General features: G+C 38.4%; 4 protein-coding genes across 9 annotated transcripts; 1 reads left to right on the forward strand and 3 right to left on the reverse strand.

Moving 5' to 3' along the window:
- The first annotated feature begins 5,176 nt into the window (after nucleotides 1-5,176).
- Nucleotides 5,177-12,626, forward strand: LOC131266534 (MAGUK p55 subfamily member 7). 5 transcript variants are annotated; one of them, XM_058269093.1, is made up of 12 exons: nucleotides 5,177-5,290; nucleotides 7,038-7,127; nucleotides 7,398-7,579; nucleotides 7,669-7,764; nucleotides 8,011-8,142; nucleotides 9,906-9,938; nucleotides 10,626-10,793; nucleotides 10,952-11,134; nucleotides 11,202-11,337; nucleotides 11,557-11,835; nucleotides 11,922-12,265; nucleotides 12,335-12,626. In XM_058269093.1, the coding sequence occupies exons 2-12, from the start codon at nucleotides 7,085-7,087 to the stop codon at nucleotides 12,509-12,511; spliced, it is 1,773 nt and encodes a 590-aa protein (XP_058125076.1). In that variant the 5' UTR covers nucleotides 5,177-5,290; nucleotides 7,038-7,084; the 3' UTR covers nucleotides 12,512-12,626. The 5 variants fall into 5 exon arrangements, with proteins under 5 accessions (XP_058125076.1, XP_058125074.1, XP_058125078.1 ...); XM_058269091.1 differs by lacking the exon at nucleotides 5,177-5,290 and having other exon boundaries at nucleotides 6,933-7,127; XM_058269095.1 differs by lacking the exon at nucleotides 5,177-5,290 and having other exon boundaries at nucleotides 6,933-7,127; nucleotides 11,656-11,835.
- Nucleotides 12,627-12,873: 247 nt separating this feature from the next.
- LOC131266535 (beta-ureidopropionase) lies at nucleotides 12,874-16,200 on the reverse strand. Of its 2 annotated transcripts, none has more exons than XM_058269098.1 (4): nucleotides 15,851-16,200; nucleotides 14,601-14,843; nucleotides 14,127-14,539; nucleotides 12,874-14,064 (listed from the first exon to the last, which is right to left on the reverse strand). In XM_058269098.1, exons 1-4 carry the CDS (start codon nucleotides 15,864-15,866, stop codon nucleotides 13,684-13,686), a joined length of 1,053 nt encoding a protein of 350 aa, XP_058125081.1. In that variant the 5' UTR covers nucleotides 15,867-16,200; the 3' UTR covers nucleotides 12,874-13,683. The 2 variants fall into 2 exon arrangements, with proteins under 2 accessions (XP_058125081.1, XP_058125080.1); XM_058269097.1 differs by having other exon boundaries at nucleotides 14,601-14,863.
- Nucleotides 16,201-18,917: 2,717 nt separating this feature from the next.
- Nucleotides 18,918-22,170, reverse strand: LOC131267456 (methylcrotonoyl-CoA carboxylase subunit alpha, mitochondrial). The gene is made up of 5 exons (XM_058270340.1): nucleotides 22,031-22,170; nucleotides 21,629-21,852; nucleotides 21,234-21,420; nucleotides 19,559-21,151; nucleotides 18,918-19,501 (listed from the first exon to the last, which is right to left on the reverse strand). The coding sequence occupies exons 2-5, from the start codon at nucleotides 21,658-21,660 to the stop codon at nucleotides 19,217-19,219; spliced, it is 2,097 nt and encodes a 698-aa protein (XP_058126323.1). The 5' UTR covers nucleotides 21,661-21,852; nucleotides 22,031-22,170; the 3' UTR covers nucleotides 18,918-19,216.
- LOC131267457 (mitochondrial import receptor subunit TOM7 homolog) lies at nucleotides 22,143-22,576 on the reverse strand. Its single transcript, XM_058270341.1, has 2 exons — nucleotides 22,411-22,576; nucleotides 22,143-22,329 (listed from the first exon to the last, which is right to left on the reverse strand). Exons 1-2 carry the CDS (start codon nucleotides 22,508-22,510, stop codon nucleotides 22,268-22,270), a joined length of 162 nt encoding a protein of 53 aa, XP_058126324.1. The 5' UTR covers nucleotides 22,511-22,576; the 3' UTR covers nucleotides 22,143-22,267.
- Nucleotides 22,577-26,969: the final 4,393 nt, after the last annotated feature.

The raw sequence follows: 26,969 nt of genomic DNA on the forward strand, positions 1-26,969 counted from the left end.
TAAGATGCGATACGTTCAAGGGAGTAACTCCAGTAACTTGTCGGAAAAGAATGCATATAAAACCATGTCTGTTTTTGCGATTGTTTTACTGTAACACACTTCAAAGTTTCATCTCACTATTGGTCATGACACTATTGGTGAATACACACTTGCAGAAAATTTATTCACCCATCAAATGGTAATGATTTGGAAAAGATAATTCAAATCCCAAGAACAATTCTTGAGATTATACTAGCACAAAAGTAACTTGTTGGAGTTGGAGAAAATAAATCGTTTTCTAGTTGAATTTATTCTACATCTACGTATATGTATTTAACTAATGATAAACTATTTAAAAACATATATATTACACCATTGTTCGAAACGTTTTTTTTACGAATCCTGTTATTTAAAAAACTTATCTCAATACAAGACAGGTAAGTAGAATTTGATTAAAATTTGGTAAATTTTCAAAAGGCTAGTGCAAGAAGGGTTTAAGAATCTAAAGATCAAATCGTAATGATAATAAATTTTATAGCATGTGAAAATGAATGTTAATGTCGAATAAATGTTAAAAACATTCCTCTGTAATATCACAATGTTTTCAATTATATTTTTAATACTCTAAAACAGTACTTGCGAAAAGAGATATAAGCAGCGTTTGAAGTGTTTTAATGAACACTTTGAACACTTAAGAAAATACTACAAATTTTCTTTAAACCTTGAAAACATTTCCATTTAAGAAATTTTAAAAGGCGCATTTCAACACTATTCCATCAGTTTAATCTCACACTCACTTTACACTTCGAAACTTTGCTAATATATCTTTTAAATAACAATTGGAATCAATGAGCATTTAAAAGCACATTTCCACAAAATATACCAGTGATTACGATAAGGGGCTGTTCTCGTGAAGCTACCACCAAAGACTGAACCACCTGAAAAAAAACTAAGCAAAACAACACACAGCCTTCTCGTTTGACAGAGCGAGTCGTACTGCGCATGCTGGTCCAACATAGACGGTGATGTTCAGTCAAAAACGTATGCGGAGGTTGTTGGTTTCATCATCTTATTTTGAAGGAGGCTTGAGATTGTTTTCTTTTGCATCCAACATTGTTTGCAATTTATGGTCCTTAAATCCTATCCTAAATCCTAACGGACGGTTATCATTTAGCGGACGTATAGTATAAAAGCTATTGATCCATAGAGCCGATCCATAGAGTCTTTGCAGCAGTTATGTTGAGAAATCTTTTATCTTGGCATTGATTTGTAGTAAAACGTGACAATGAAAGTGTGTACGCTTGGTTTCATTGAATTTGGGGAAAGGACAAACTCTCAACTGATCTTCAACGTTCCGCAATACTATGGTGTGAGCTTTGATTCGCACCACAACGACCGAACCAAGAGGCCAACACTGCAGCCCGTTGCCATTTAAATTTCAATCTTTGCTCAAGTAAAGCTCAATCTCAGACAACACTGCGCGGCGACACACAGACATGGTAAGGCAAAACAAGGGAGTTCAGGCGCACCTGAAGCAGAATAAGCATTAGAGAAAGGAGGTCAATTTCATTATGCGTACCAGGTGTGCCAGGTACCGTCCACTGAATGCCGTTTGTTACAATGATGGCTTAGTGCAATCACTCCAAATGCTCATATGTACGCGCGTTAGTGAGGTGGTAGTCAATCGAGCACTAGCTACAAGATCGAATAACGATCATAATTACAGTTGCCAAATGTGGTAATCTTTTTTCGTGCCGCATATTTCGACTATCTAGTACTGAAATATTATTTTGCTGCATAAGATACGAATAAATAATTAAATGAATACAATAAGCCAATTCATTCAAAACACAAAATTTAATTTTCACGTGTATTTACAACGCAACCATTGATGTTGATAAAATATTTAAATTTATAATGATTTTGTCCAGTAGTATCGTTAGTACACTCTGTATTTATTTTCTTTCTATCCTTCATATCATCGTTGTTACAACATAAAATAAATAAAGAAGGTATGTTTCACAAAATATTGCTTTTTTTCAATAAATAAGATTATAAAACCGGTATAATAAATACTATACGCTATGAAAACTGTTTACAATGAATCACACAATTTCTCTTACTTCATTCTGTGCCTCTGTAAGTTGAGCAAATTCATCCAGAATATTAAATTTGTTTTTCGTTTTGAATGTTAACAAGGTGATTGTTCTTCCGGAAGGCAGGGTAACAATTAACGACTGGTAGCCGTGGCCATCAATCATGTCACTCTTCGAATAGTAAACATCGCTGAAACATGCAAATAAGTTGATGACAATAATTTTGTTATAACTAATCACTTGAACAATAATCTTAAACGTACCCAGTTTGGAAGGAAATGTTGTCTGTCGCGTACTGAGCCAATGAATCAATTGCTTTGTTGGCGCTGTCCAGGTACGCACCAAAAATTCCTGAAAACCATTGCTCAACACTTGGCCAAATCATGCGACCAATCGGCGTTAGAATAACTTGTAGAATCGGAACCATTGTATCGTATCTAAGTAAAGGTGTAGAACTATCGTCTCGAGATTCACTAAAACCAACTCCAGTTACTTCACTGTCTGCAGAATTTTCCAAACCAGTCAAATATTTCCAAATCGGTAGACCATTTGTAGGTTGAATACAGACGAACAATGCTGCAGTGAATACTGCAAGAACAACACTTGGACGCTAAAAACAGAGCCAAGAAATATAAGAAATCTATTCTTTGCATTAAAGTATAACCATAATAATATGAATTACCATATTTAAATTGAAGTAAACCTTTGGTTGAGGTGTTACCACTTTGATAGCAAAACTGTAACTGAACAATTTTCGAAGAATTCCCATAACATTTGGAAATGGTAGAGGAAATGTTAAATTGCAAAAGTAATTAGGAGCATTATACACATATACACATAATAGGTAGGTAGAAAATGAATCCAACAGAGTCAGTTCAAATAACCAGCTCCAGCAGGTAGTTCTGCCCTTGGTAGTTGGCCCAGCCCATGGTCAATTTAGCAGTTATGCAGCATATTTCGAACAATTAAAAGAAGAATATGCAGTCAAGGCAAATGTGGAAATCAAACCGGTAAGTCATAGAGCGTATAAACATGTTTAAGTGGATAGATCCATTGCTTTCAAGGAATTTTACTGTCCTGTCCTGTAGTAACTGTATAGGAAATTATGGGTTATGTATGTAAGAAATAACACAGAAAGCTTGTTGCGAATAATATCAGACTGTAAGCCAACTCGGGATTTGTTAACGAATCGCCACATTATCAATAAGCTCAAGTGCTATGTTTAAGGATTTGGTTACATTCAATACATTGAATTACCGATGAGCAAAACTAAATTAAATTTGCAAACAATAAAAGTAAACATTTAACTGGTTTTCTGTAGCTGCCGATTTTTGTTGTGGTTACACTATTTGTTAGACAAACCGAGATTTATGCAAAAGGTGATATAAAAATTGCAATTTTGCCCACGAACTCTCCTTGTTTTACAGATTTATAAGAAATTTCCATTTACGGTAGACCTAGCGCAATTCATTTGGAGGTAAAATCCCAAATGAGGCTCTCCAAACCGAGATTTTGGCTACACCTGTTGTGAGATGGTAAACCTACCACATGTTGCGTTGGGTTTGAATTAGATATCTCGTTAAACTAAAGTTTATGGTTATACTGGACAGGATGGACAAAATGAACTCCCTAATGCGTTGCTTGCATATGTTCATGTCAGCTTCAACTAAACAATAAACCTTGCGGTATGAGAGGTGCCCCGCTTATTTTACAAATTTATATCAAACTCTCTTTTCTCTTTGGTATACCTTGCGCAGTTCGCTAGGTGCGTTCGCTGCGGGCGATTTCAAGCCGTTTTATTCCGTTAAACTAATTGGTGTTGTTGGGTTTGCGACAGCCGAGCGTAGTGCCGGTTAGAAAATCGGCCCATGAGCGCTGGGGCCACCACCTCTACGGCATGGGTTCGAATCCCAACCGTGACCGGACTCTACCCCCTGTACTCGTAGCCCTTAACGGCGCTGGTATGACCAACAAGGTCGTTACGCCAACAAGAAGAAGAATAATTGCTTTTGTCTAGTTTAACCGTTTAGTTCGAACCGTTTTTACTTCTAATGGCGATGTAAGGCTGGTGTCAGTGCTTTACCGCACGATCTTTTGACAGGCGAAAATGTATGGGATTTGACAGCTGCAAGGTTCGCACGATTTCTCCGCACGACAAATTCAAAATCATTTGATTTTATCGGATGGACGCATCCGATTTTATCTGTCAACAAAGTTGGACTTTATAAACTCGGAGTTGTGCCTTGCATCTAAGAAAAATAATAAAATTCATTTAATCGTCTTCGAATTTAAAAAATTACAGAAAAATTGGCGGACCTGTCGTCCGACAAAACATCGTGCGGTAAAGCAATGACACCAGCCTAACGGTTCAGAGCACTTCGCACTGAATTCATGTGCTTCCCCTTGCCCACCTTCAGGCGCAACCTAGGAAAAATATGGCGACGATGCGACGAAGACTTGACTGTTTTAAGTTAGTTTGGAAGTTTAAATTTTCAATTCTTCTCGGTAATTCTCGTGCGTATGAAGCATAGGTATAGTATATACAACCCCAGCAAATTTAGATAGATGAATAGGTCTTTCAATAGGTATACCATTGGGTGGGTAATTCAGCTTCAGCATTCAGCGATCGGGTGCTTCATAGCACATGTTTGCTCGTTGGGTTGTTTGGGTAGAGGTCATCAAAACGGTAAACCGATTTTTCCCGATTCTTGTCCGTATACGGAATGGATATGTGTTAATGCACACCATGCGAACGTGTTCGTGATCCCGTTGACTCTCTGAGGGAAGCAGAGAGAACTACTAGAAAAACTAAAGAAAATGGTAAAAATATATTAACTTCCTCAAGACAAAGTTACGTGTCTCGAATATACCATTCATTTGAGGGGTCATTTGTCAAAATCGGTTAAGGAACTAAAAAGTTATTGGCAAATGGGCATTTTTGAACATAAATTGCAATTTAAAGTTTCTTCGCCTTTTTTACCGTAAAGAGCTATTTCAAACCCCTGGTTGTTGTGTGAACTCAGTAGCATTTCGACCGTAGGGTGTATGGGAGTAAAAAGTGTATCGAACTTACTATCTATAAGCAGTTTCTATCCTGCCATCGCAGTGAGTGAAGCAAAAAGGCGCTTTATAAAAGGATGGTGCTCAAATTTCGTGGACTTTGAATAAGAAATCAATCCCAAAAATCATAATATGAAGAATAAGTTGAAAAATGTGTAATTAATTTGACCAACGTGTAAAAATTTTATTATTCTCTAACTGTTAATAATATTGGGTCCACCTTGTGGATCTAATAACATCTAGTTTAATTTATTGCAAATTCATCGATTCTTCATGCTAATGTGCTCGTGTTTGCGTTTTATTCTGTTACTCTTGATGTTAAATTTGAAACTGTGCCTTAGGTGAACATGTATCATTTATTCTACCCCAGCAGTGTTAAGTTGGAAAAATACAATCCATACACTTGGAGTCTCCTTGTGATGGCGTAATCAGAGAACAGATGAACTGTGATTTTTTTAAATGTTTTTGACGTTCCAACAATTCTTTTACAACATGTGAAAAGTGCCGCAGAAAATAAATTCAATCATACGGCTTATCATATACAAGTTTATTGCTTTGCATTTTCATCTATAAAGGACGCGAGTAGTAACCAAAGTTGTATTTTCTCGTTGCCAAAGAAACCTTGAGAAGTATTATGTGAATGAATGTAAAACGATTCTATGGCCGAGTGATCGAAAGAAAAGTTATCACAAAACTATGCTGATGTCAACGAATGTCATACGGTGGTTGAAAAAGGATGATAGGGAAGGAAAATATTGTTCATATACCCACACATACTAGACGCTCGTTGCCTAAGGGGAAATGTGGAATATACACCATGTATTTCTACCAAGAATTTCCACGTGCGTGCATGTGTTGGTGATTTATTTTCAAACCTTATGCCGTGTTTCCCGGGGGGTTGTCCTCATTTTTAATTTTTTTCATGGTACGATTCATATCGATTTTGCATGTCTCATTCAAAACCAAGTACAGAATTCCAACGACACTAAAAATGTACTCCTTCAGAGCCGCTGAAAAGGGAAGTGACATTTTAATCACAATTTTCGTTTTTCATCACTTTGACTTAGATATATATTTTACACCAGTGTCAGTATTTCTCAATAATCGTCAACAGCAAAACATGTTATGGCATTCATTAATATAAAAATGGGTGATTAGGTGATAAAGTGAGGCCCAAAAATAATATGCTCAGTCTAGAAAAGTTGTGCTTCCTACGAGCACTATTTATATCAAAAATCCAAATCCCAAGCGGAAGACCGACATCTGACTTTGGGCTATTTTTAGATTACCTATTGCTGTCTTATTCTGGACGAAGTGGTGATTTTACTTCCGATAAAGTCATTTTTCTATCCGAAGTAGCAATAATTTCATCCTTTTAAAACGTCAATGATGCGTACAATCATTTATTGGGTTGCTTTACGATGATTAACGGACTTAACACGTTGACTGCCAACAAATGTTCAGACTTTTTTCAAAGCAATAACAAGTAGACTAAGATTCTCTTAAGATAATTTTACACAAATACTAAAGCCTACTTCTATATTACGTCAATACTATATGAGCTTCGTGGCAAGTTCCGAATTGTCAGTCACCCACTATGTGGGTCAGTGGCAGTCAACGTGTTAAATATGTGGATACGTAAAAGTTATATATTTCAATATGTATCTCACAGAAGGTCTATGAAACAATAAAATAACTGTTATTTATTCATGATTATGTAGATTTGGAACTGCTGCGACCGAAAAATGGTTTCGTCCTATTGATTTAGTGTTAATGCTGTTCAAGTATTGTGAAAAAATTACAACATTTATCAGTTACCAGTTTTTAAACAGCTATCACTTATAGAGGAACTTATATTTGAACTGTAAAAGGACAACATTGTAAATAGTTGTGTAATTTCAGTCCGTTAATTGCGCGATCATTCTAACGAATACGCTGTGTTTATAAATATGTCGGTAAAAGTTATGGCGTCCGACAGAAAATGTGATCCAGGTACGTTTAAACCTTAAAATTTATTTTTTGTGTGATATCAATTCAAAATGTTTGATAGATTAACAAAATCAAATTAACCCTATCTCGCCAACTCTTATGAGTGACAATTTTACTATTTCGTACTTTATTTACATTGTCATTAAACATGTTTGTTGTAAAAATCTATGTCACTTTGGTTTATTTGGTTAATTTAACCTAATAGTGCTCAAAATCTGGTCAAAAGGCAACTATCATTCAACGTAAAGAAAAACATTTGTTTTCTTTTTGCAGTTATTTCAAAATTAATAACATCTTTAAAAGAAACGGAAAGTTTAACTGACGAACAAGATCTTGGATTTCTACAAAACTTACTACAATCCAAAGAACTGAACGCACTTGTCAATGTACATAGTAAGGTGGCCAAAATCAACAAGGACGATCGCCTTGCCCCCCTTCTATCTGCCTCAATGCAGGTAATTTTTATCATATGTTCGATTTTGTGCAGCACTTATTGTGATTTAAAAAAATATTCTTTATTTATATCATTTTGCGTGTCTCAAAGGTTCTCTTGGAAATTTTAGAGCTGCTCGCACCAAGATGCCACGTTTCTCCGCTTTGCAAAGAGATCTTCCACTTACTTCAGACGCCACACTTACAGGTAAGTCCTACTTCAGAACCATGTATCCAATTTGTTGACTTTATCTATGGTCAATTAATGGATCGGTATATAAAAGATGATCCATGCATGATCTTTTAACTAAATTAAAGTATCATTTACATTGCGAATATTACAAAATCAATTGTGATAATTCTAGGTTTTTCAAAAACATTGACATGAAAGCTGTTCACAATAGTCAATAACACACTCTCCCTTTCAATGATACATTATGGTTCTCTTTTACAGAGTCTTCTCTTTGCACATGATTCAATCGCTCAAAAAGATTTTTATCCTCACTTGCCGGATATTCCAATTGAGGTGGACGAAGACGAAGAAACTATAAAAATCGTACAATTGGTGAAAAGCAATGAACCATTGGTAAGTTATATCAGTAGCACACATGTTACAGATGAGTACAAAAAACAATAGTTCGTTTGTTAGATTTATTTACCCTTGTTTATCCATGTTATCTTGCATATTATCGAAATTTGAATATAGCCCAAACTACCTGTGGGGGTACCCATGGAGCAGCGGTAGGGCTCGGAAACACCACGCCACAGGTGTGGGATCGAATCACGAGTCTGGCACCCTCCGGTATTTTACGAACGGCTGACCACCGATCCATAATTTATACAGTCTTTCGGTCACAGTAACTCTCTTCGGAGAGAGGCCTTATCCCTCTAGGGGCTGTGTGCCACACAAAAAAAAATCGAAGAAAAGATTATTATTAACTCAGGATTAACTAACCCAACATAACACAACCTTTTAAGAACAAACTATCCACACACTTTTAGAAACCATAAAGTCTAAAACATTTCATTTGTTCATACATTTCACTTATTTCACAAGCTGATCAAACATTGATAATTTTCTTCGCTCAAACGACCAAATGGCGTTGGTGAAGGTATCGTTTGGAAGCCAATGCTTGACGTTAATCTTTCCTGAGACTCTACTTTTTATTTACATAATAAAAATCAAGAGTGGAAAATAAACAAGAAGTGCGACTCCGTGTTCAATATCGCTGACGTTGTTTCTGTTTCGAAACAGTTATAGCTGCATTTCCTTTTTTATGATCATTCTGGTGTATCCCACCACGGAAACTTGTGCCTTTTATTCCATGATTTGCTGACGAGTGCACTCGCATAATTGTCCCAACGCCAGATATGCTCAGATTTCCATTTTGAAGACTTATTATTTTTAATCAGCCTTTCCGCAATGTTGTTTATGTTATAAAAATATGATATTGTAATGAGAAACACAAACTGCAACTGTTCCCTTTGGATCTTCTACATCTTCTCATGTCGATTCAACGAAACTTAGAAGAGGTCCAGACTACAGCGCGACGTCCCGTCACGAAACGGGACATCGCCTGGCAGGCGGCTGAACTGCATATACAATTTTAGCCGAGTCCTATCTTATTCGCGCTTTGATTGCGCGATTGTTCTGCCGAAACTAGGCCACCTTTGAAACGGGACGTCGCGCTATAGTCTGGACCTCGTGTTACTCGGGGTACAGCGACGTCGCCTGATATAAAAAAACCTTGCGCGATGTCGCGCGAATCGCGCTAGGTTTTTTTTGCATGGAGTTCAGCGCCTGTCAGGCGACGTCGCGTTACGCGACGGTGCAGTCTGGAAAGCGTGTTACGATAGTCTAGCATTAAAAACAAATAATTGGCCATTCCAATCAAATTCGCCATTAATGTCGTGCAAGTAACCTTTTGTAATTAGGTTTCTTTTAATTTCACCTGCTTACATATAATTTATAAAATCACACAATAATTTATTTCGATCTGAACGAGTGTTAATTGAATAACTTTCATATTTTGCCAATATAATGAACATTTTATTAACGTTTACAATAAATTGCTAGTGTCAGGTTATTTGTTTAGTTTTATAATAGTTTGAATTACTCATTTAAACATTCTCTATTTTATTTTGCTATCTCTGGGTTACACCATAACCCTACGATTTACCTCCCACAATCGTTCAAATACACGCAAGCACTATAGTATTTTGCGTTTAAATGTTCTTAGTTTACCGTTTCGTGCAATTCTAATTATACGACAGAGGATTGAAACCATGAAATAAAGCCATTTAATTTGCGTGAATCATTGAAAACCCTTTTTTTTCTGCTGCATTCAGTGTGCTGGAGCACAAAGTGCCGAACCGATCGTTGTAAGTATTTGCTCTCCGTATTGAAAGAATCCGTATTGAAAAACTACGAATAATGGATGTTTTAAATTTTAAATTCGAAAAAAATACAATCCAAAGAGATGTATGTTGTGTAGCAGTGGTTTTATTTTTTCTTCAAGCAATCTAAGGATCACTTATACTCATTTATCGGTGTAGGTAGATCATAGAAATGTATGTTAGTAATAATTCTGTTAAAAGAATGTTTTATTTAGTGGAAATTCTATACACTAGGGTTTTCATGGTTTCATGGATTGTTTGCCATATTTCATAAAATATAATATTTTTCAATTAAAACATTAAATAAAGGTTAAAATTTGTCAAGAATGCGCTAAACACGTTGCCTGCCTGCAGATAATTTTTGACAGCCGTCTGTTCTGTGAATTTTTGCCTCAGAAATAAAAAAAAAACATGCCAAAAACATAAAAGTTATAGAAATTACGAAAAACGTACGTTTTTTGGTTAGTTTAGTCTTTGTTTGGTTTTCTAAATCCATCAGTTTAATAAATTTTAACCAACATGATTATACTAAAAAAAATTCTAAAAACACTTGGCAGTCAAAGTGTTACAGCGCAATTCTTTTGGTCAAGATAATCTATTCTCCAAATATGTTCGAAAAATTAAAACCAAGTAAGGTAATAAAATTTCCAATTCTGGTTTATTTTTTTGCAGGGTGCCACAATTAAAACAGACGAGGATACTGGTAAAATCATTATCGCTCGTATCATGCACGGTGGTGCAGCAGATCGTTCCGGGTTGATTCACGTTGGAGACGAGGTTATCGAGGTGAACAACATAAACGTGGAGGGTAAAACACCTAGTGACGTCTTATCTATTTTGGTAGGTATGAGAATATTCCAGGTTTTGTTGAATTCTTAGCATCATTGCAAACATTATCGAAGAGCACTTGGAAGAGTTCAAGAAAACCTATGATGATTACCTTATTGAACTTATTTAATTTAATTTTTTTTAATTTAATTTTCACTTTCACTGTGAAGCAAAATTCAGAAGGTACAATTACCTTTAAGTTGGTTCCATCTGATGGAAAATTAGATCAACGTGAAAGTAAAGTTCGCGTGAAGGCATACTTCAACTACGAGCCAGAAAACGATCCCTACATCCCTTGCAAAGAAGCTGGCCTAGGATTTCAGCGAGGCGATATTCTGCACATTGTTTCGCAGGTGAATGCAGTGGATTGTCGCTGGGTATGTAAAGTATAGAGATACTGATAGAAATGCATATATGCAGGACGATTCGTACTGGTGGCAAGCTCGAAAAGAAGGAGATAAGACAACGCGAGCCGGATTGATACCAAGCCGTGCGTTACAAGAGCGTCGCATACTGCACGAAAGATCCCAGAAGGAATCAACCGGAGATGCCAAAAGTGGGTATTTATATCACAGTTTTGATATTTATTTGCAGTAGAATAAATCATAATACAAATCTCTAACAATAACATAATTTCTTCCAAAAAACATTCATCTTGAAACATGTCTAACATACAACGGAATGCCTGATTCCCAATCATCTTGATATTGTACAACCTCATATTTCATCTTCATTCATCTATAACAAAAAACACATACCGCCGTGCCAAACACAGAAGGTTCATGTGCCTCCATCTGCTCAACTCCACCTGGTTCACCTAATCCGAATAATACCTGTGGTGGACCGAAAACTAAAAAGATTATGTATGATATAGCGGAAAATGATGACTTCGATCGGGAGATGATCGCCACGTACGAAGAGGTGGCGAAGCTGTATCCCCGCCTCGGTATTTTTAGACCGATTGTTCTTATCGGAGCTCCAGGCGTGGGAAGAAACGAACTAAAACGCCGACTCGTTGCAAGAGATCCCGAGAAATATAAAAGCCCTGTGCCGTGTGAGTAACTACTTATATTTTTGTATTTGTTTTGTGCACCACTTACATTACATTTTTGGACGTCAATTAATCTTTATCTTCCACAGATACCACCCGTCCAATACGTCCTGGTGAAGTAGCTGGGCGAGAGTATCTGTTTGTAACACGCACAAAGATGGAAGCAGACATTGCCACTGGGAAATTCATCGAACACGGCGAATACAAAGGACATCTGTACGGAACTGCTGCAGAAAGTGTCAAGAGCATCATCAATGCAGGATGCGTTTGTGTTATTGGACCGCACTATCAGGCACTGAAGTCACTGCGGACCGCACAACTGAAGCCGTACATTATACATATAAGGACGCCAACATTTGATGAACTTAAACAATCTCGCACGAAAGCCCGGGCGCGCTCAACATTTGACGAAACTAACTCAAGAGGATTCACGGTATGGTAGAGTGACACTTTAAATAACAATATAGTAGTAATTATTTTATGTTATTTTTAATGATTTCAGGATGAAGAATTTTTGGAAATGGTCAAATCTGATGAACGAATAAACCTCCTTTACGGCCATTTCTGTGACGATGAAATAGTAAACGAAGATCTGACGGAAGCATTCGAAAAGTTGGTCAGCCTTGCAAACAAGAGTGAATCTGAACCCCTCTGGGCGCCGGCCAGCTGGGTGCAGTAGAAACGGTCTGCTGAAAGCGAACCCAAATGTAATAATTATTCAAGAATGTTACATTTGAACTGTAGCGATCGGTTGTCACTTTTAGGAAAGGTTTTGATAGGTACACACGGCTAAAAATCGATATTCGGCTTGGCGAATTGTATGGTTTAAATAACGTTTGCCGATCTGACGAACTGTTTATTTTACGAAGGAAAGATGGTTGAGCATTGTAAACTAATAAATTTGGAATTGTTTGTTTTTTTATTAAATAAATGTTACCCATTAATCCAATGTCGACGTATTTTGTTTTCTAGCAGTTTGCTTCAAAATTATTAAAATGTGCAGTGAATTGAATAAAACCATTTTTTCTCACCTGGCGTTAGTCTTTCCTACACGACGTACAGCGCGATTTCGCCTGACCTCCATACAAAAAAAAAACCTAGCGCTATTCATGCGATATCTCATAGGGCGGGGGACAATATGGAAGACAACATGACTTCAATTTTGGGTATGTAGACTACGGGACTGGCTGGACTACGTTGATAAATAGTTAATTGAGGCTATCATGATTCAAAGGACCTAAACGATGGTAACTGTCCATCCTTGGAAAAAAATGAAAAGATGGCTAAAAAACATGTATACAACAGCGAGAAGTCGATAAAATATCAACCATTTTAAATATGCCGTTAACTATTAAGTTAAAATATCTGTTTTCTCGACTCTTTTCTCCACCACTTCTACACCGAATATCGCCGAGGCGTCAAGCTAGTATCCAATAATATCTGAATTCACTGTTGTCCATTGAGAAGAAGGTTAGATAAGAACTATTTAAAAATGTTTGAACATAATTTAAAAATTCTTGGTCCAGAATATCAGATGCTCGGAAAAAAGTGAAAAATTGTAAACGCCGGACACTTTTCATACTTATCATTGTATTCCACTCATCTACCTGACGTTAAGAATCTTTTCATTTGACTGTGTCTGTATCTGAGCTCCCCCCGTTTTAGCTTCTTTTATATATTTTCGTATCCAGCGCATGACACCGGACGATCCAAATTTTAATGTGTACCGATGTTATGCACCTTTTCAATTCCCCATATATTGACTATACATATATACATTGTCCTTATAACTAAGATTTCAAAAGCGAAGATTTGAAAACCATGTTTAGTTTTACGTAAGTTTAGAAATTGTTAATTTTCTTTGATAGTTTGTGGTTTATAGTCTGGCTTAATTGCTTTCGCTAAACTTTCGGCATACAGTGGCAAACGTTGAGTCATCTGAAATCCCCAGAAATCTTTGATTTGACGACAAAGGTTTAAATCCATCTCTGCCACGAGTAGTCCGTCCTTCTCTCTGGATAACCCTGGAGTGCGTGATCCATCCGGAGCCGCCACGTACGACGAACCATAGAAGGGACCGAAGTCCTTGTGAGCCGGCATGCCGTTACCGGAGGTAAATTCGTTGGGGAATACCTCTGTTCCGACACGGTTTATCGCCACCGTAAAGTAGCTGTTAGCTATGGCCGCATTACGGGCCTCAATACCCCATAATGGTTCACTGAGACCCCCCACCTGAAAGGAGACATTCAAAAGTGACCAGTGATAGATCAATTTTAACCATGTTTTCAACTTACAGTTGCCGATGGATTAAACACAATCTCCGCACCGTTTATTCCGAACATCATCCAATTTTGTGGATGGTGTCGCCCATAACAAATATTGATTGCGATACGACCAAACTGAGTCTCGAACACCGGATGTCCTGTGTCACCCTCAAAATAGTAAGTCGATTCGTTAAAGTCACCAACACGCGGAATATGGTTTTTACGATGTTTTCCGATTACGGTGCCATTGTTCGAGATCACTACTGCAGTATTCCAAATTGTGTCTTGATGGTTGGCATCACGTTCTAGAATAGGGGAAACAATAACCATATTATATTGCTTTGCCAATTCCTTCAGCATTTTTGTCGTTGGTCCATTTTCGACATCTTCGGCAAACTCGCACCAAGGAAATTTTTCTCGGGTACAAAAAGCAAACGGCATCGCTGAAATAGGTGAATAGAGCTTCAAAAACAATAATGGGCAAATATTACATCATATTATTACTCCATGCTTCTTGTAGACAAACAACGTTCACTCCAGCAGTGACCGCAACTCGTAAAATGTTTGCAATCTTCTCGTGAAGTGCATCCCGTTGGACATGAATCGGTGCCGTTGTTGGAATATCCACTGTATTCTGTATAGCAGCTACACGAACGAATCTAGGTCGACGAAGATCTTCCTTCCGAGCCGTAAAATAGTATCCCTTCAATTCTACATCAACATCCTTGGCCAGAGTAATGGTTTCTTCTGAAAATTTCAGCTGGTTACTAAAACAAATGTTGATTACTACACACATCACACATCCTTTTAATCTTCTAATCTGCAAATCAGTACACTTGTTTGAGTAATATCTCATGATAAATGTTAGTTACATATCCTTACTGTGCTCATGATAAATGTTTATTAGTATTCCTTACTTGTCTCACATAAGAAGTCGATGAAGTCCCAATTAAAACAGTGGTAATATAGAAAATTCAAATAAAAACATTGCCGCATTAAGTTTAAATTAATGTTTGCACAAATGTTGACCAACAAAAGAAGTACAATACAAGTACCAATTACTGGTTAATTTTTGGAATCTGTTTGCAAAACTGTTGAAATGAACTTTAAAGTTACAGCTGGATTTATGGAAGAGTAATGACTACTAAATGGACTTTCATTTTCGCTGGTTATAATAGGTACGTATAAAAACAAATTATTTTAAATTAAAGTAAATTGGACAGAGACTCAGAAAAATAAACAAAATAACAAAAATGGCTTCTACAAGGCAGAGCGATGTTACTTATGAAGCTTAGTAAAATCCAAGTTCCAAAAATCGCGCCTATCTTGAATCAACATTCTTCTATCGAAATCTACCTGGCGAATATTCGAGTTAATTGTTTCTTATCACTTCCAGCCTTGTGCAATTACAAGTGTCCTGTATTGTTATTTACATATCTTATCGTTGTACTGCAACAATCATGAAAACACTGAGAGACGTGTACTTCTTCTACAATATATTGGCTGAGATCTGAATTCAAAACGTTCTAGTTTTGTTATTGCTTCGACGTGCGCGTTTTGAAGAATGCAGATCCGATATTCGATATGTGCGCTACAAATGTGGCAGCGTTTGGTGGCATAAAAATACCACCAGCTCATTAAAATTGTAAATGTCTATTTTTAAACTTCAACGGTGAAAAAAGCGCTTTACATTTCGGGACAGCTTTGATTTTTCTTCTCTATGGTAAATAGTTCCTTTCATTAGGTATACTTACTCATCCGATCTTCCATAGAGAACCCTCTTGACTTCTCGCAGCTCCTCCGGTGGAATGTACTTATTCAGTGTATCGTCTAAACTTTTGAAATTACCGTCCGCCATGTTACTACTGACGATGTAACTTCGCTTAAAGTTCTTTTGCAAACTGTGTGTCTGTTCAAAATTTGATTTCTTCTATACAACACGGTCCAGATTGACTACCTCGATGAAAGATTACAAATGTGAAAACACGACGTGTGCGATGCAACACATGCATCAGCGTTACATTCAGCAGATGCGGTTTTACTACCTTTAGTATAAACAAACAATTATTCACAATTCTCTGCACGACACAAATCCGCTCCGCTTTCGCCCTATCTCACAGAGGAGTAGTAGTAGTATGTATGGTTTATAGAGGTTTTGAGCCGGGTGGCTTTTTTCACCTCTAAAAATCTCACAGAGGATGATGATTTAATAGTTTATAGAGGTTTTGAGCCGGGAGGCTTCTTTCACCTCTTTCTCACAGAGGACTGAAGCGGGTCGGGTTGATTGCTCAATTTATATGGCGCTCGCAATCATGCAGCAGCAGCGAAGATAAGAAAAAAGAAAATGATACCACTTTGCTCCTATTGCAGTACTCCCTCGAGTACACATCTACATCGTAGATCGGCGCATTAGTATAGATCAATATTATGACGATGTCATCTTATGTCATACCACCCCGCTACACGAACCGCAAACTCAAACAGTTTGCGACGCAAAGAGGGGAAAAGACGAAAAGATTACGTCAAAACCTTTTCAGCTCCGTGAGCTGAAAACTGTTTACATTTATTTCTTCTTCGTCTTCTTCTTCTGGCGCATTTGAGTTTGCGGTTAGCTGCCAAAAACTTTGCGGGTGCAGTTTTCAGCTCACGGAGCTGAAAAGTTTCTGACGTAAACTTTTCGGCTGTTCCCCTCTTTGCGCCGCAAAGTTTTTGAGTTTGCGGCTCGTGTAGCGTGGGTCTTACACTACGACGGAGTGTCAAAATCGCTACGCTACGATGCCGTGTGGACGCTGCCTTACAATTACATTAACCTAGGTAGCACTTCTGACAGAGTCAAAATTTGACGTTTTGTAATCCAGATGATCTGTGGTTTGAAAACACAGGTGAACATCATAAAAAATTAACACAAATTTCATATGAAGAACTAAAAACTATTCGTTTCTATGAAACTCACATGACATGTTAAATATAAGACTTATTTAAATCAACAATGCGTGGATAATGGAGGCACCATGTGACTTGCTCTTGTTTTAATGGTGCGTCCTACCCCATTGTTAACATTTGGCTATTTTACATGCTAGGGCGTCTTACCCTACCTCGGCTGTTGCATCTTGCCCCACTCTGAGGACCGTCCGTTTTATGTAATTTATTCAAAATTTTGAGAATTTTAAAACAGTTTCTCTTCGGTATTCGTTAAATACCATTATCAGGTAGTAAAAGAAGGCCTCGGTGTTTAAAAAATATAATATCAAAGCATGCCATACCTTACATAAAAGTGACAAAATATTAGATCATTTAGAGCAAATTTGGTTTTTTCTCGTTTTCTTTTTGAAATGGCTATTTCGTGCAGTGAAATTTACATAGGCTGTAGTAAATACGTTGATGAACATATTTTATTACTTAAATTATTTTTAAATGGCTTAATTCAGCGTAAAACAGGCCGGGGCATCTTGTCCCACAGGGACGTCTTGCCCCACCTTCCCCTACCTTGTTTATTCTGCTATCTTGCTGCTGGGATGAGTGACAGTTCTTCACGACAATTGGTAGAGCACCCTTCGAACAGTGTCGTGTTTGTCTGGTTTGTTGGGCTGTTCAAAGAGCGCTGCCTCAGTCTCATTTGGGCAAGTGTTGGTTCAGTTTTTCTATGATGCTACTAATTAAATTCACGTTTGTGATGTTAACTAGTTACCATTTGTTGTTATTATCTATTGATATATATTTTACCAAGATAACCTTATGCCATGAAAAATGTTTAGAAACCTTGAACATTGTTGGAAATTAGTTAATTGAAATAAAAGCATATGTGTATTGAAATTGAATGAATTTATTGTTGACATAAATTGAAAGTAAATAAAAAAACATTGGCTGTCTCTGCTGCTCATGTGTGTGTGAAGCTGATGTGTATATGTGTGCGTGCGCACACCGGTTTGGTTCGGCGGTCTTTTGGGCTTCCGTTAGACCCGATTGCGGACTGTCACTAACATTTGACAGATTTTGCTGGTTGTGATTGATGAACATTTATTGCCATCGTATGGATCAAGATAAATACACACTATATAAGGTAGCGGAATGTAGAGCATTTTGACGTCTACACTGCAAAAACTCGAAAAATAGTTTTTGTCAGTATGCTGATACTCAAATTTGGCGGGAATCGTCCTTAGAAGATAAACAAACAACAACGCTTGAGAACCAAACAAACCGATTCTTCAATTGCTTTCGTTTTGTTCGCATGGAAAATGTTTAAGAAGCCGTCGGCCGAAGTGGGTTACCGATTTTTCGACGAAATGTATCGTGTATTCTATGCTGTTTATCACCATGCTGTCAAAAGCCACGGTCGCCATTTTCTAAAAAAATACCTCCTAAAAGTCACCTATTCAGTATTTAATCATCTTGGTATGGACAGAATCCGCCATTTTTGCACATGGCTGATAACCGTGTTTGAATGTGTGCGAAAGATTGACGAAAAGATTGCCATCGTCTGGAAGGGCCTTATCGTGATTTGTCAACGGTTCCTGTTAGTTTTACCGCGTGACCACATTAGGCGTACCATACCAAAAACTTGGTACGGTCGAGTGACAGCGTACCAGAGCCGATGGTGCGCTAGAAAGAGAGAAAAAAACGGTTTTTACCACCTGGGCCGCACCAGTTTTTTGGTATGGTACGCCTAATGTAGTCACGCGGTTATCGACGCTGTCCCATACAAAAGGAAAACATCACTTTTGAAAAACATGAATATTTCATTTCAAGCCATTTCATGGCCATGGCATTAACAGTCATATATGAATGTGCGCGGAAGATTAACGTAAAGATGGCTACCGTATGGCAAGGCATCTGGGCGATTTATTTGTTTTTTATAAATTTATCCATTTTAAATGGAATGTGCTCTTTCACAGTTTGTTTTATATTACTAACATGAGTAGCAAATTAGTAGAACTTGCTGTTCATAAAAGAATCTTTGAAACCGACAGCGTTTTCAAGTTACCATAGCAGCTACAAAAGTATAAAATTTTACGATCTAAATAAATGCACTTCTGTCATATACTTCTCGAATTTTCTTCAATCTCCTCCACTTCAAATGCAATGCTGGTTATTTACCGTGGAATTAAAAAAAACTTGTTTTCTCATTCGAAGGATATCAAAACTACTCCTTTGCGTACATTACTACCTTCCGAGTTAGGAATCGATTTCACTACACCATCCTTGGTAGCCTTTAGGACATGCTCCATTTTCATGGCAATGAGCACAGCAACAGGCATACCAGTCTTTACAGTATCCCCTGGCTTGACGAAAACCTTGTCTAGCACACCGGGCATAGGTGATGTAACGCTCGAAACATCCAAATTGCCCATGGAGCTCTCAGTTGCAAGAAAGCGTGGTTGAGCTATTTCTCCTTCAATCAGGCCGTGCTAGAAAAAAGAGAAAAATATTAATCGAATGATCTTGCTTTGTATGGGACATTTTACCTCATCGAAAAGGGTCACATTTTCGTCAATGATAACTGCGTTGTAGCATGATACATGTCCCTCGATGTTGGTTTCTAACAAAAAACGATTGGAATGTGGCTTTCGCCGGACTGAACTTATTTTTATCCAATCGCCACCATTTATGCGGACGGAATAGGCACCACCTAGAGTCTTGACTTCCACCGTATACGTTTCTTGACCAACTTTTATTGTTATTGAACGGGCCAAGGTATAATTGGGCCGAAAATTGTATTCCGTAGCGAACGATGGAAGGGGGTTTGACCCCAAGCCGCCAGAGGATTGCACTCGATCATTCAATATGTAAGCCAATGCCATTTGTGCCACCTTTGAGGGTGGAACAATCTTTTTTGGGAAAAGTGTAGCCATGTGCTGATCGATGAATCCCGTGTGAACATCAGCCGATTGAAAATGTTTGTGCTTTGCCAGATCGATTAGAAAATTAATATTTGTTTGCAAACCTGCTATTTGAAAGTTCGTTAGTTGCTCGATTAAAAGCTGAAGACTACTGCCACGGTTTTTTCCCCATACCACCAGCTTGGCAATCATTGGGTCATAATGAATGGACACTTCGTCGCCCTGTCTAACACCTGTTTCAACACGAGTCGTAGCGGACAGTTCTGGCGTCGAAAGGTAATCCAATGGGCCCGCTCCTGGTAAAAATCCTCCGTTCGGATCTTCTGCATAAATGCGTGCCTCGAAGGCGTGCCCTTGTTTACGAATATGTTCCTGTGTCATGGGTAGCGGTTCACCAGAAGCCACTTTTATTTGCCATTCCACCAAGTCCGTCCCAGTAATCATTTCGGTGATTGGATGTTCCACTTGCAGTCTAGTATTCATTTCCATAAAGTGAAATGAAAGATCTTCTTTGTCAAGAATAAACTCGACAGTACCGGCCCCAATGTAATTAACAGCTTTTGCGGCACGGACGGCCGCTTCACCAAGTTGAACACGGAGTTCTTCCGATAATCCCGGCGCCGGTGCTTCTTCAATTATCTTCTGATGCCGCCGTTGCACAGAACAGTCCCGTTCGTAGAGATACACCGCATTGCCATGATGATCAGCAAACACCTGCACTTCTACATGGCGTGGTGATCGTACGTATCGCTCCAAAAGCATTACTGTATCTCCGAATGCCTTTTCAGATTCCGTTCGAGCGGATTGTAGCATGGGTATAAAATCAGCCTCTGTCATAGCAATCCGCATACCTTTGCCACCACCACCACGTACGGCTTTAATCATCAATGGGAATCCAATCTTTCGTGCTTCCTCCATAAGATGCTCGTCGGATTGATTTTCACCGTGGTAACCATTTATGATAGGTACCCCAGCAGCGGACATAATATACTTCGAGGTGCTTTTAATGCCCATATCACGAATTGCGCTTGCCGGTGGTCCAATGAAGATTACATCTTCTTGTTGGCACAATTCAGCAAATTCCACATTTTCTGACAGGAACCCATACCCGGGATGTATCGCCTGGCAGTCAGCTTTCTTGGCAACCTCTACTATGTAATCTCCCCGCAAATAGGACTGTTGCGATGCTGCTGGACCAATGTTGTACGCTTCGTTAGCCTGCAATTAAACATAATTAACTGTTTCTCTATATGTACGCATAAAACTCTTCAATTATTCCAATATAGGTATTGTATTTTACCATTTTTACGTGAAGAGAGTTCGCATCAGCATCTGAAAATACGGCAACGGTCCTTATACCGAGCCGATTCGCCGTACGCATCACTCGGCATGCTATCTCTCCTCGATTGGCAATTAGCAGTTTATTTATTGGACGTTGAGGCACAATTTTGAGGTTGCTTGGGCAAGCATTCGAGAAATAGCGATAACTAGAAAGCAACGTTCATTGTTAATACCATTATTAATACACTTTTTGTAAATGCCCGATCTCACATTACATAACAAATTCCGATCCTGGAGAACTTTACTTACGGAACGGAAAATATTACATAACCGTGCTGGACAATCGATTAGCGTAGATCAAAGAACTAAACAACACTAGCCAAAAATGAGCAATAATTACATGAAAATACTCACCAACTCGCCGCGGCTCTTAATTTGAGGAACATTTTGTGAATCTTTCTATGGCAAGGTGGATTTAAAGGTCTCAATGTTTACAGATGCGCAACAAGCCACATTTAAGCCACATGGAACACTGGTTGATGTGTTCAAAACATATGGGTTCATTTTAATGTTGCTCCTGGGAACTGTCAGTTCCATTCTATTTTGATTGGTTCTTTGAACTATCCTATTTGGAAAATCTATCAACAAAATATGGATATATGTAGTGATAAATTAACAAATTAATAGGGTTAGGGTGATGCCAAGAAGTATACTACTAATATACTATGTATTAAGCAAACAAACTCCTTCAAAATGCATGACACCATGTGTTTGAACTTATTTCACACATTTTATAAATGTGTGTAAAGAACCCACCTAAGAAATATTCTTTTTGATCTACAGATACTTAACATAAAGTGGGGATATAATTCTCCACCTTATACCGTATCTCAAGAAATAGTCATATAAAGCCGTAATGGCCCTTTCCTGTTCTGTCAATAGCATATATATAACCTGTCAATCCAAAACGCATTTTATCCTCCGAACAGGGTTAACTTAATTTATTTTCAAGTAACTACAATCGGTCCTATTTATATTGCGTGCCCAGGCATTCTACCACAATAAGTTTGCTATCGACAGTGGCGGCATTCCTGGTTCGGATCCTTTTCTGAATCCTGGAACAAGCATAAAAATAATCAGATCGATACCACTCCAATTCAATCCACATTATAGTTTATGTGCAAAAGCGAACTTACCTAGATATAACAGCGTTGGGATAAAACCCCAATGGAAGGACGTTTTAACCACTTCAAACACGACACCAAGTCGTTCTTTTACATCCGAAGAAAGCGCCATTGCACGGAAAAAATTCTTGACGGTTTGTAGAAACACGAGAAGCGAAGCTCACTGAGCAGAATAGTGTTGGCAAAATCGGGATTCGGAAGATTCGAAGATTCGATCCCTACACGGATTCCAAAGATTCGAATCCCATTTGACGGATTCCAAAGATTCGAATCCCATCTGACAGATTCTAAAGGGCTCTTCCCAACCAAAGTGATTACTATCCAGGTAGGTTCATCCCAAGGTGTATAAATATAGAAGGTGACTTTAGGTTCATCCAGACGACAGCAATGTTTTTCGGCAATGTTGACGTTTACCGTATTCGTACATGATTTCGTTGACTGTATGTGTGTGCCAAGCAACATTGCCGAACGAATTGACGAGCTACCCCGGCGGCACGAAATCATTAAAAGTGCACCGCTTAGACCGCGTCCACACGGCATCGTAGCGTAGCGATTTTGACACTCCGTCGTAGTGTCAACTATTTTTTATGGCCGTGGCTAAAGCCTCTCGACCAGCATTTACACTACGACGGAGTGTCAAAATCGCTACGCTACTATGCCGTGTGGACGCGGTGTTAGAACAATTGCAAGGTGTACTGTTAGGGCTTCTGTTAAGAAGACCTACACGAAGGTTTCGCAAGGAGCTCTACAAAAGGCCTTTCCCTTTTATTTATTTTATTTTCAAGGTTTATACAACTCATAAAAATAAATACAGGAGTTTATTTTTACCACGATGATTTTATTACAAGTTTTTGCCTGTAAATAATTTTAGTGTTTTTGGGTCCCATTTTTTATCTGCAACCATATCAAGATGCTTCGAAGAGTTTAACTTCGTACGGGATCAGTCTTCGGGTATGCGTTGGAAGGAAATATCTCACCCATCCAGCTCCTCCTGCTTAGATCCGGGGCTGGTCCTTTTGTTGTTATTTCTAATTAGCACTGCGGAAAAGAATGAATAAACAATAAGACACATGATTTGAAGAAGTATAGATTAACAAACAAATCGTTTTAAACAATTAATACGTACTTATAGTTTCCATAAGCTGAAGATGATATTTTGTACAGAGACGATGAAACTTCTTCGTCGATGCTGCACTGGACGTATTGCGTTCCAATTGTACAGTTCCCAATAAACCTAAACTTTCCTTAACACGCACCGTACACTAAGAACTTTGTACTGAACAAGTTTCAACTATATTTTACTTTGTTTATCACAACACCAACAGCTAGACGAGAATGCAAATTCCGTGCAGCTTCTTCTAGCTTCAGCAGACACACAAACTGGGTGTGGTGCACATATCGACACACGGGAAACATAGGCTGTTCGTTTTGACAACTGGCTAAACAGTACAATTGGGCCGCCGGGGTATCCATGGATCGATGGATAAGCTAGAAACATTGACGAGCAATGTTGACAGCGTTCCGTTTGGCATTCAACAAGGTAACGAAGCTAAGCTATATCCTGTACGAACCTTAAGTAAATTATTAATTAGAACGAGTCAGTTTCATGTGGGCAAGTGTTGGTAAAGTTTTTCTATCATGCCACTAATTAAATTCACTTTTGTGATGTTAACTAGTTACCCTATGATGTTACTTTCTGTTGATACATATTTTACCAAGATAACTATATGCCATGAAAAATGTTTAGAAACCTTAAACATTGTTGGAAACATTGATGAACGTTGATTGCCATCGTATGGACAGAATCCGCCATTTTTGCACATGGCTGACAACCATGTTTGAATGTGTGCGAAAGATTGACGAAAAGATTGCCATCGTCTGGAAGGGCCTTTTATGTCGCTTTGGAAGGGGTGCCATATTTGAGAAGAGTTGTGTCAAAAGCCCAATCCTTTTCCGATGCCCCCCCTCAAAACCCTCGTGAATACCCCAGAAGTGTTATGTCAAGTCATGAAATGTCATTTTACACTGGACGACTTCACCTTCTATTTTATACACCTTGGGTTCATCCCAAACAAATCGCCTTGATTTTTTTAGAAAAATAAAGGAAAAATTTGACAATCGTTCCGGGTTTTGTTTATGTTTACAATTTGCCAGTTGTTGTTTCCAAAGTTCTTTCCAAAAGCGTAAAAATGCCGTATTTATCCTGTTCACCTGTGTTTTTTTGCAAAAATAACTCATGGAATATGAAAAAATGCGATTTGAGGAAGATACCGTCATTTTAACAAACACGTTTCGTGTAGCATTGTAGCAACAAAGTGTTGTGCCAAACATATGTGCCTTTGGACGACCAAACCGCTTTAGGCTGGTGTCATTGCTTTACCGCACGATGTTTTGTCGGACGACAGGTCCGCCAATTTTTCTGTAATTTTTAAAATTCTAAGACGATTAAATGAATTTTATTATTTTTCTTAGATGAAAGGCACAACTCCGAGTTTATAAAGTCCAACTTTGTTGACAGATAAAATCGGATGCGTCCATCCGATAAAATCAAATGATTTTGATTTTATCGTGCGGAGAAATCGTGCGAACCTTGCAGCTGTCAAATCCCATACATTTTCGTCTGTCAAAAGATCGTGCGGTAAAGCACTGACACCAGCCTTACCCATCTCGTCCAACCTCATTTACTAGATGACTTTGCAACATATCGTATATGGAACTGTGTCCTCAGTAAAGTTGTGGCTAATGAGGGCAGAATCTTCCAGTAACCGTATCAACTGGAACCAGCCACTTGCTAACGCGTCGTTATCCTTTTGTTGGTAAACAAAACCAGGAACGATTGTCAAAAATTAATTTCAAAATGGCTGCCAGGACTAGGCCTTTGAGCTCACCTCCCTTAGAACCCACCTTGCATTGTAGCAACAAAGTGTTAACATATGTTCCTTTGGACGACCAAACCGCTTTACCCATCTCGTCCAATTTCATTTACTAGATGACTTTGCAATATATTGTAGATGGAACTGTGTCCTCAGTAAAGTTGTGGCTTATGAGGGCAGAGTCTTCCGGTAACCGTATCAACTGGAACCAGCCACTTGCTAACGCGTCGTTATCCTTTTGTTGGTAAACAAAACCAGGAACGATTGTCAAGCATTAATTTCAAAATGGCTGCCACGACCAGGCCTTTGAGCTCACCCCCCTTAGAGCCCTTCTTGTTCCCAACTAACAATTGACAAGCATCTTTGGAACATTCTGTCTGATCTTTAGAACGTTTTTCCACCTTCCAATAAACCGCTACATTACGAACTGTAACCCAAGGTGTATAAATATAGAAGGTGACTTATGTCGCTTTGGCAGGGGTGTCATATTTGAGAAGAGTTAAATGAAAGAAGAGTGCTTTAAATGATGATACTGTACGGATGCAAAGCAATATTTGTTACAATATTTTAAAATATCTTATTTTCCTCCCGCTAGCTTTATTGAGAGCAATTCCTGACGCAATATTCAAAACATACGCGACCTCTCTCTTTTACAGATCTTGTGCAGAAATATACCGCCGTCAGAATTGTACAAGGTCTATAAAAGTGAGAGGTCGCGTATGTTTTGAATACTGCGTCAGGAATTGCTCTCAATAAAGCTAGCGGGTGGAAAATTTGATGTTTTTGAATAGTGTAACAAATACTGCTTTGCATCCGTACAGTATCATCCTTTAAAGAAGGTCAGTTTGTTGATTATGCGGTAGTTTGACAGGTTTTGCTATACCATGGTATGAGCAGACCTCTCACTTCACAGATCTTGTGCGGCCGTCAAAATTTGCGTCCCTCCAACAGACCGCGTTTCAACAGTAGGCAAGCGAGATTCAGTCATCATGCGCCGCGTACCACCGTTGATACTCGCGTTTCCACCGTTATAGCGCGCCATTGCACAGAAGGCGGGCGCGCTTCCACCCTAAGTGGAAACGGGTGTAAAATACAGTAGATATCCGAAATACGCGGTACTCGACATACGTGGATTCGGAGATACGCGGTTTTCTAAATTTGACAGTTGATTGGGTTTATTACATCGATTTAAATTCCTGAGATGTACAACCACACGAATAAATATGAAAATTACACATTTGCATAACTTACACTTTTTATTTCGTTTATTGCAATTTATGTTGTTTGAATACGCTTAATAAATTTTTAATACGCGCGAATAAATTTTTTAATATTCTATGATACATGCACACAAGAACTCGATCTCTTACCGGCCTGCTACACGAGCCGCAAACCCCAACCGCAAACTCAAAAACCGTATAAGTTTAAGTCAAAATCTTTGCGGTTCGTGTAGCCGCGTTTTGCGGTACCAATTCTGTGAGCCACGCTACACGAGCCGCAAACTCAAAAACTTTGCGGCGCATAGAGGTTTTTGTTTTTGATTTTTCAGTTAACTCAAAAATCTTCCTTCAAAGCAAACAAGATCTTATTTCAATGCACACAAAAAGTAAAAGATGGATAATCTGTTGATGAATGAAGTGTGGCTAACTACCCTATCGCGGGTCATCGAGTTGAGTACCCAAAACTTGCAACAACGCA

Source organism: Anopheles coustani, chromosome 2, assembly GCF_943734705.1.
Source record: "Anopheles coustani chromosome 2, idAnoCousDA_361_x.2, whole genome shotgun sequence".
NCBI classification, from domain to species: Eukaryota; Metazoa; Arthropoda; class Insecta; order Diptera; family Culicidae; genus Anopheles; species Anopheles coustani.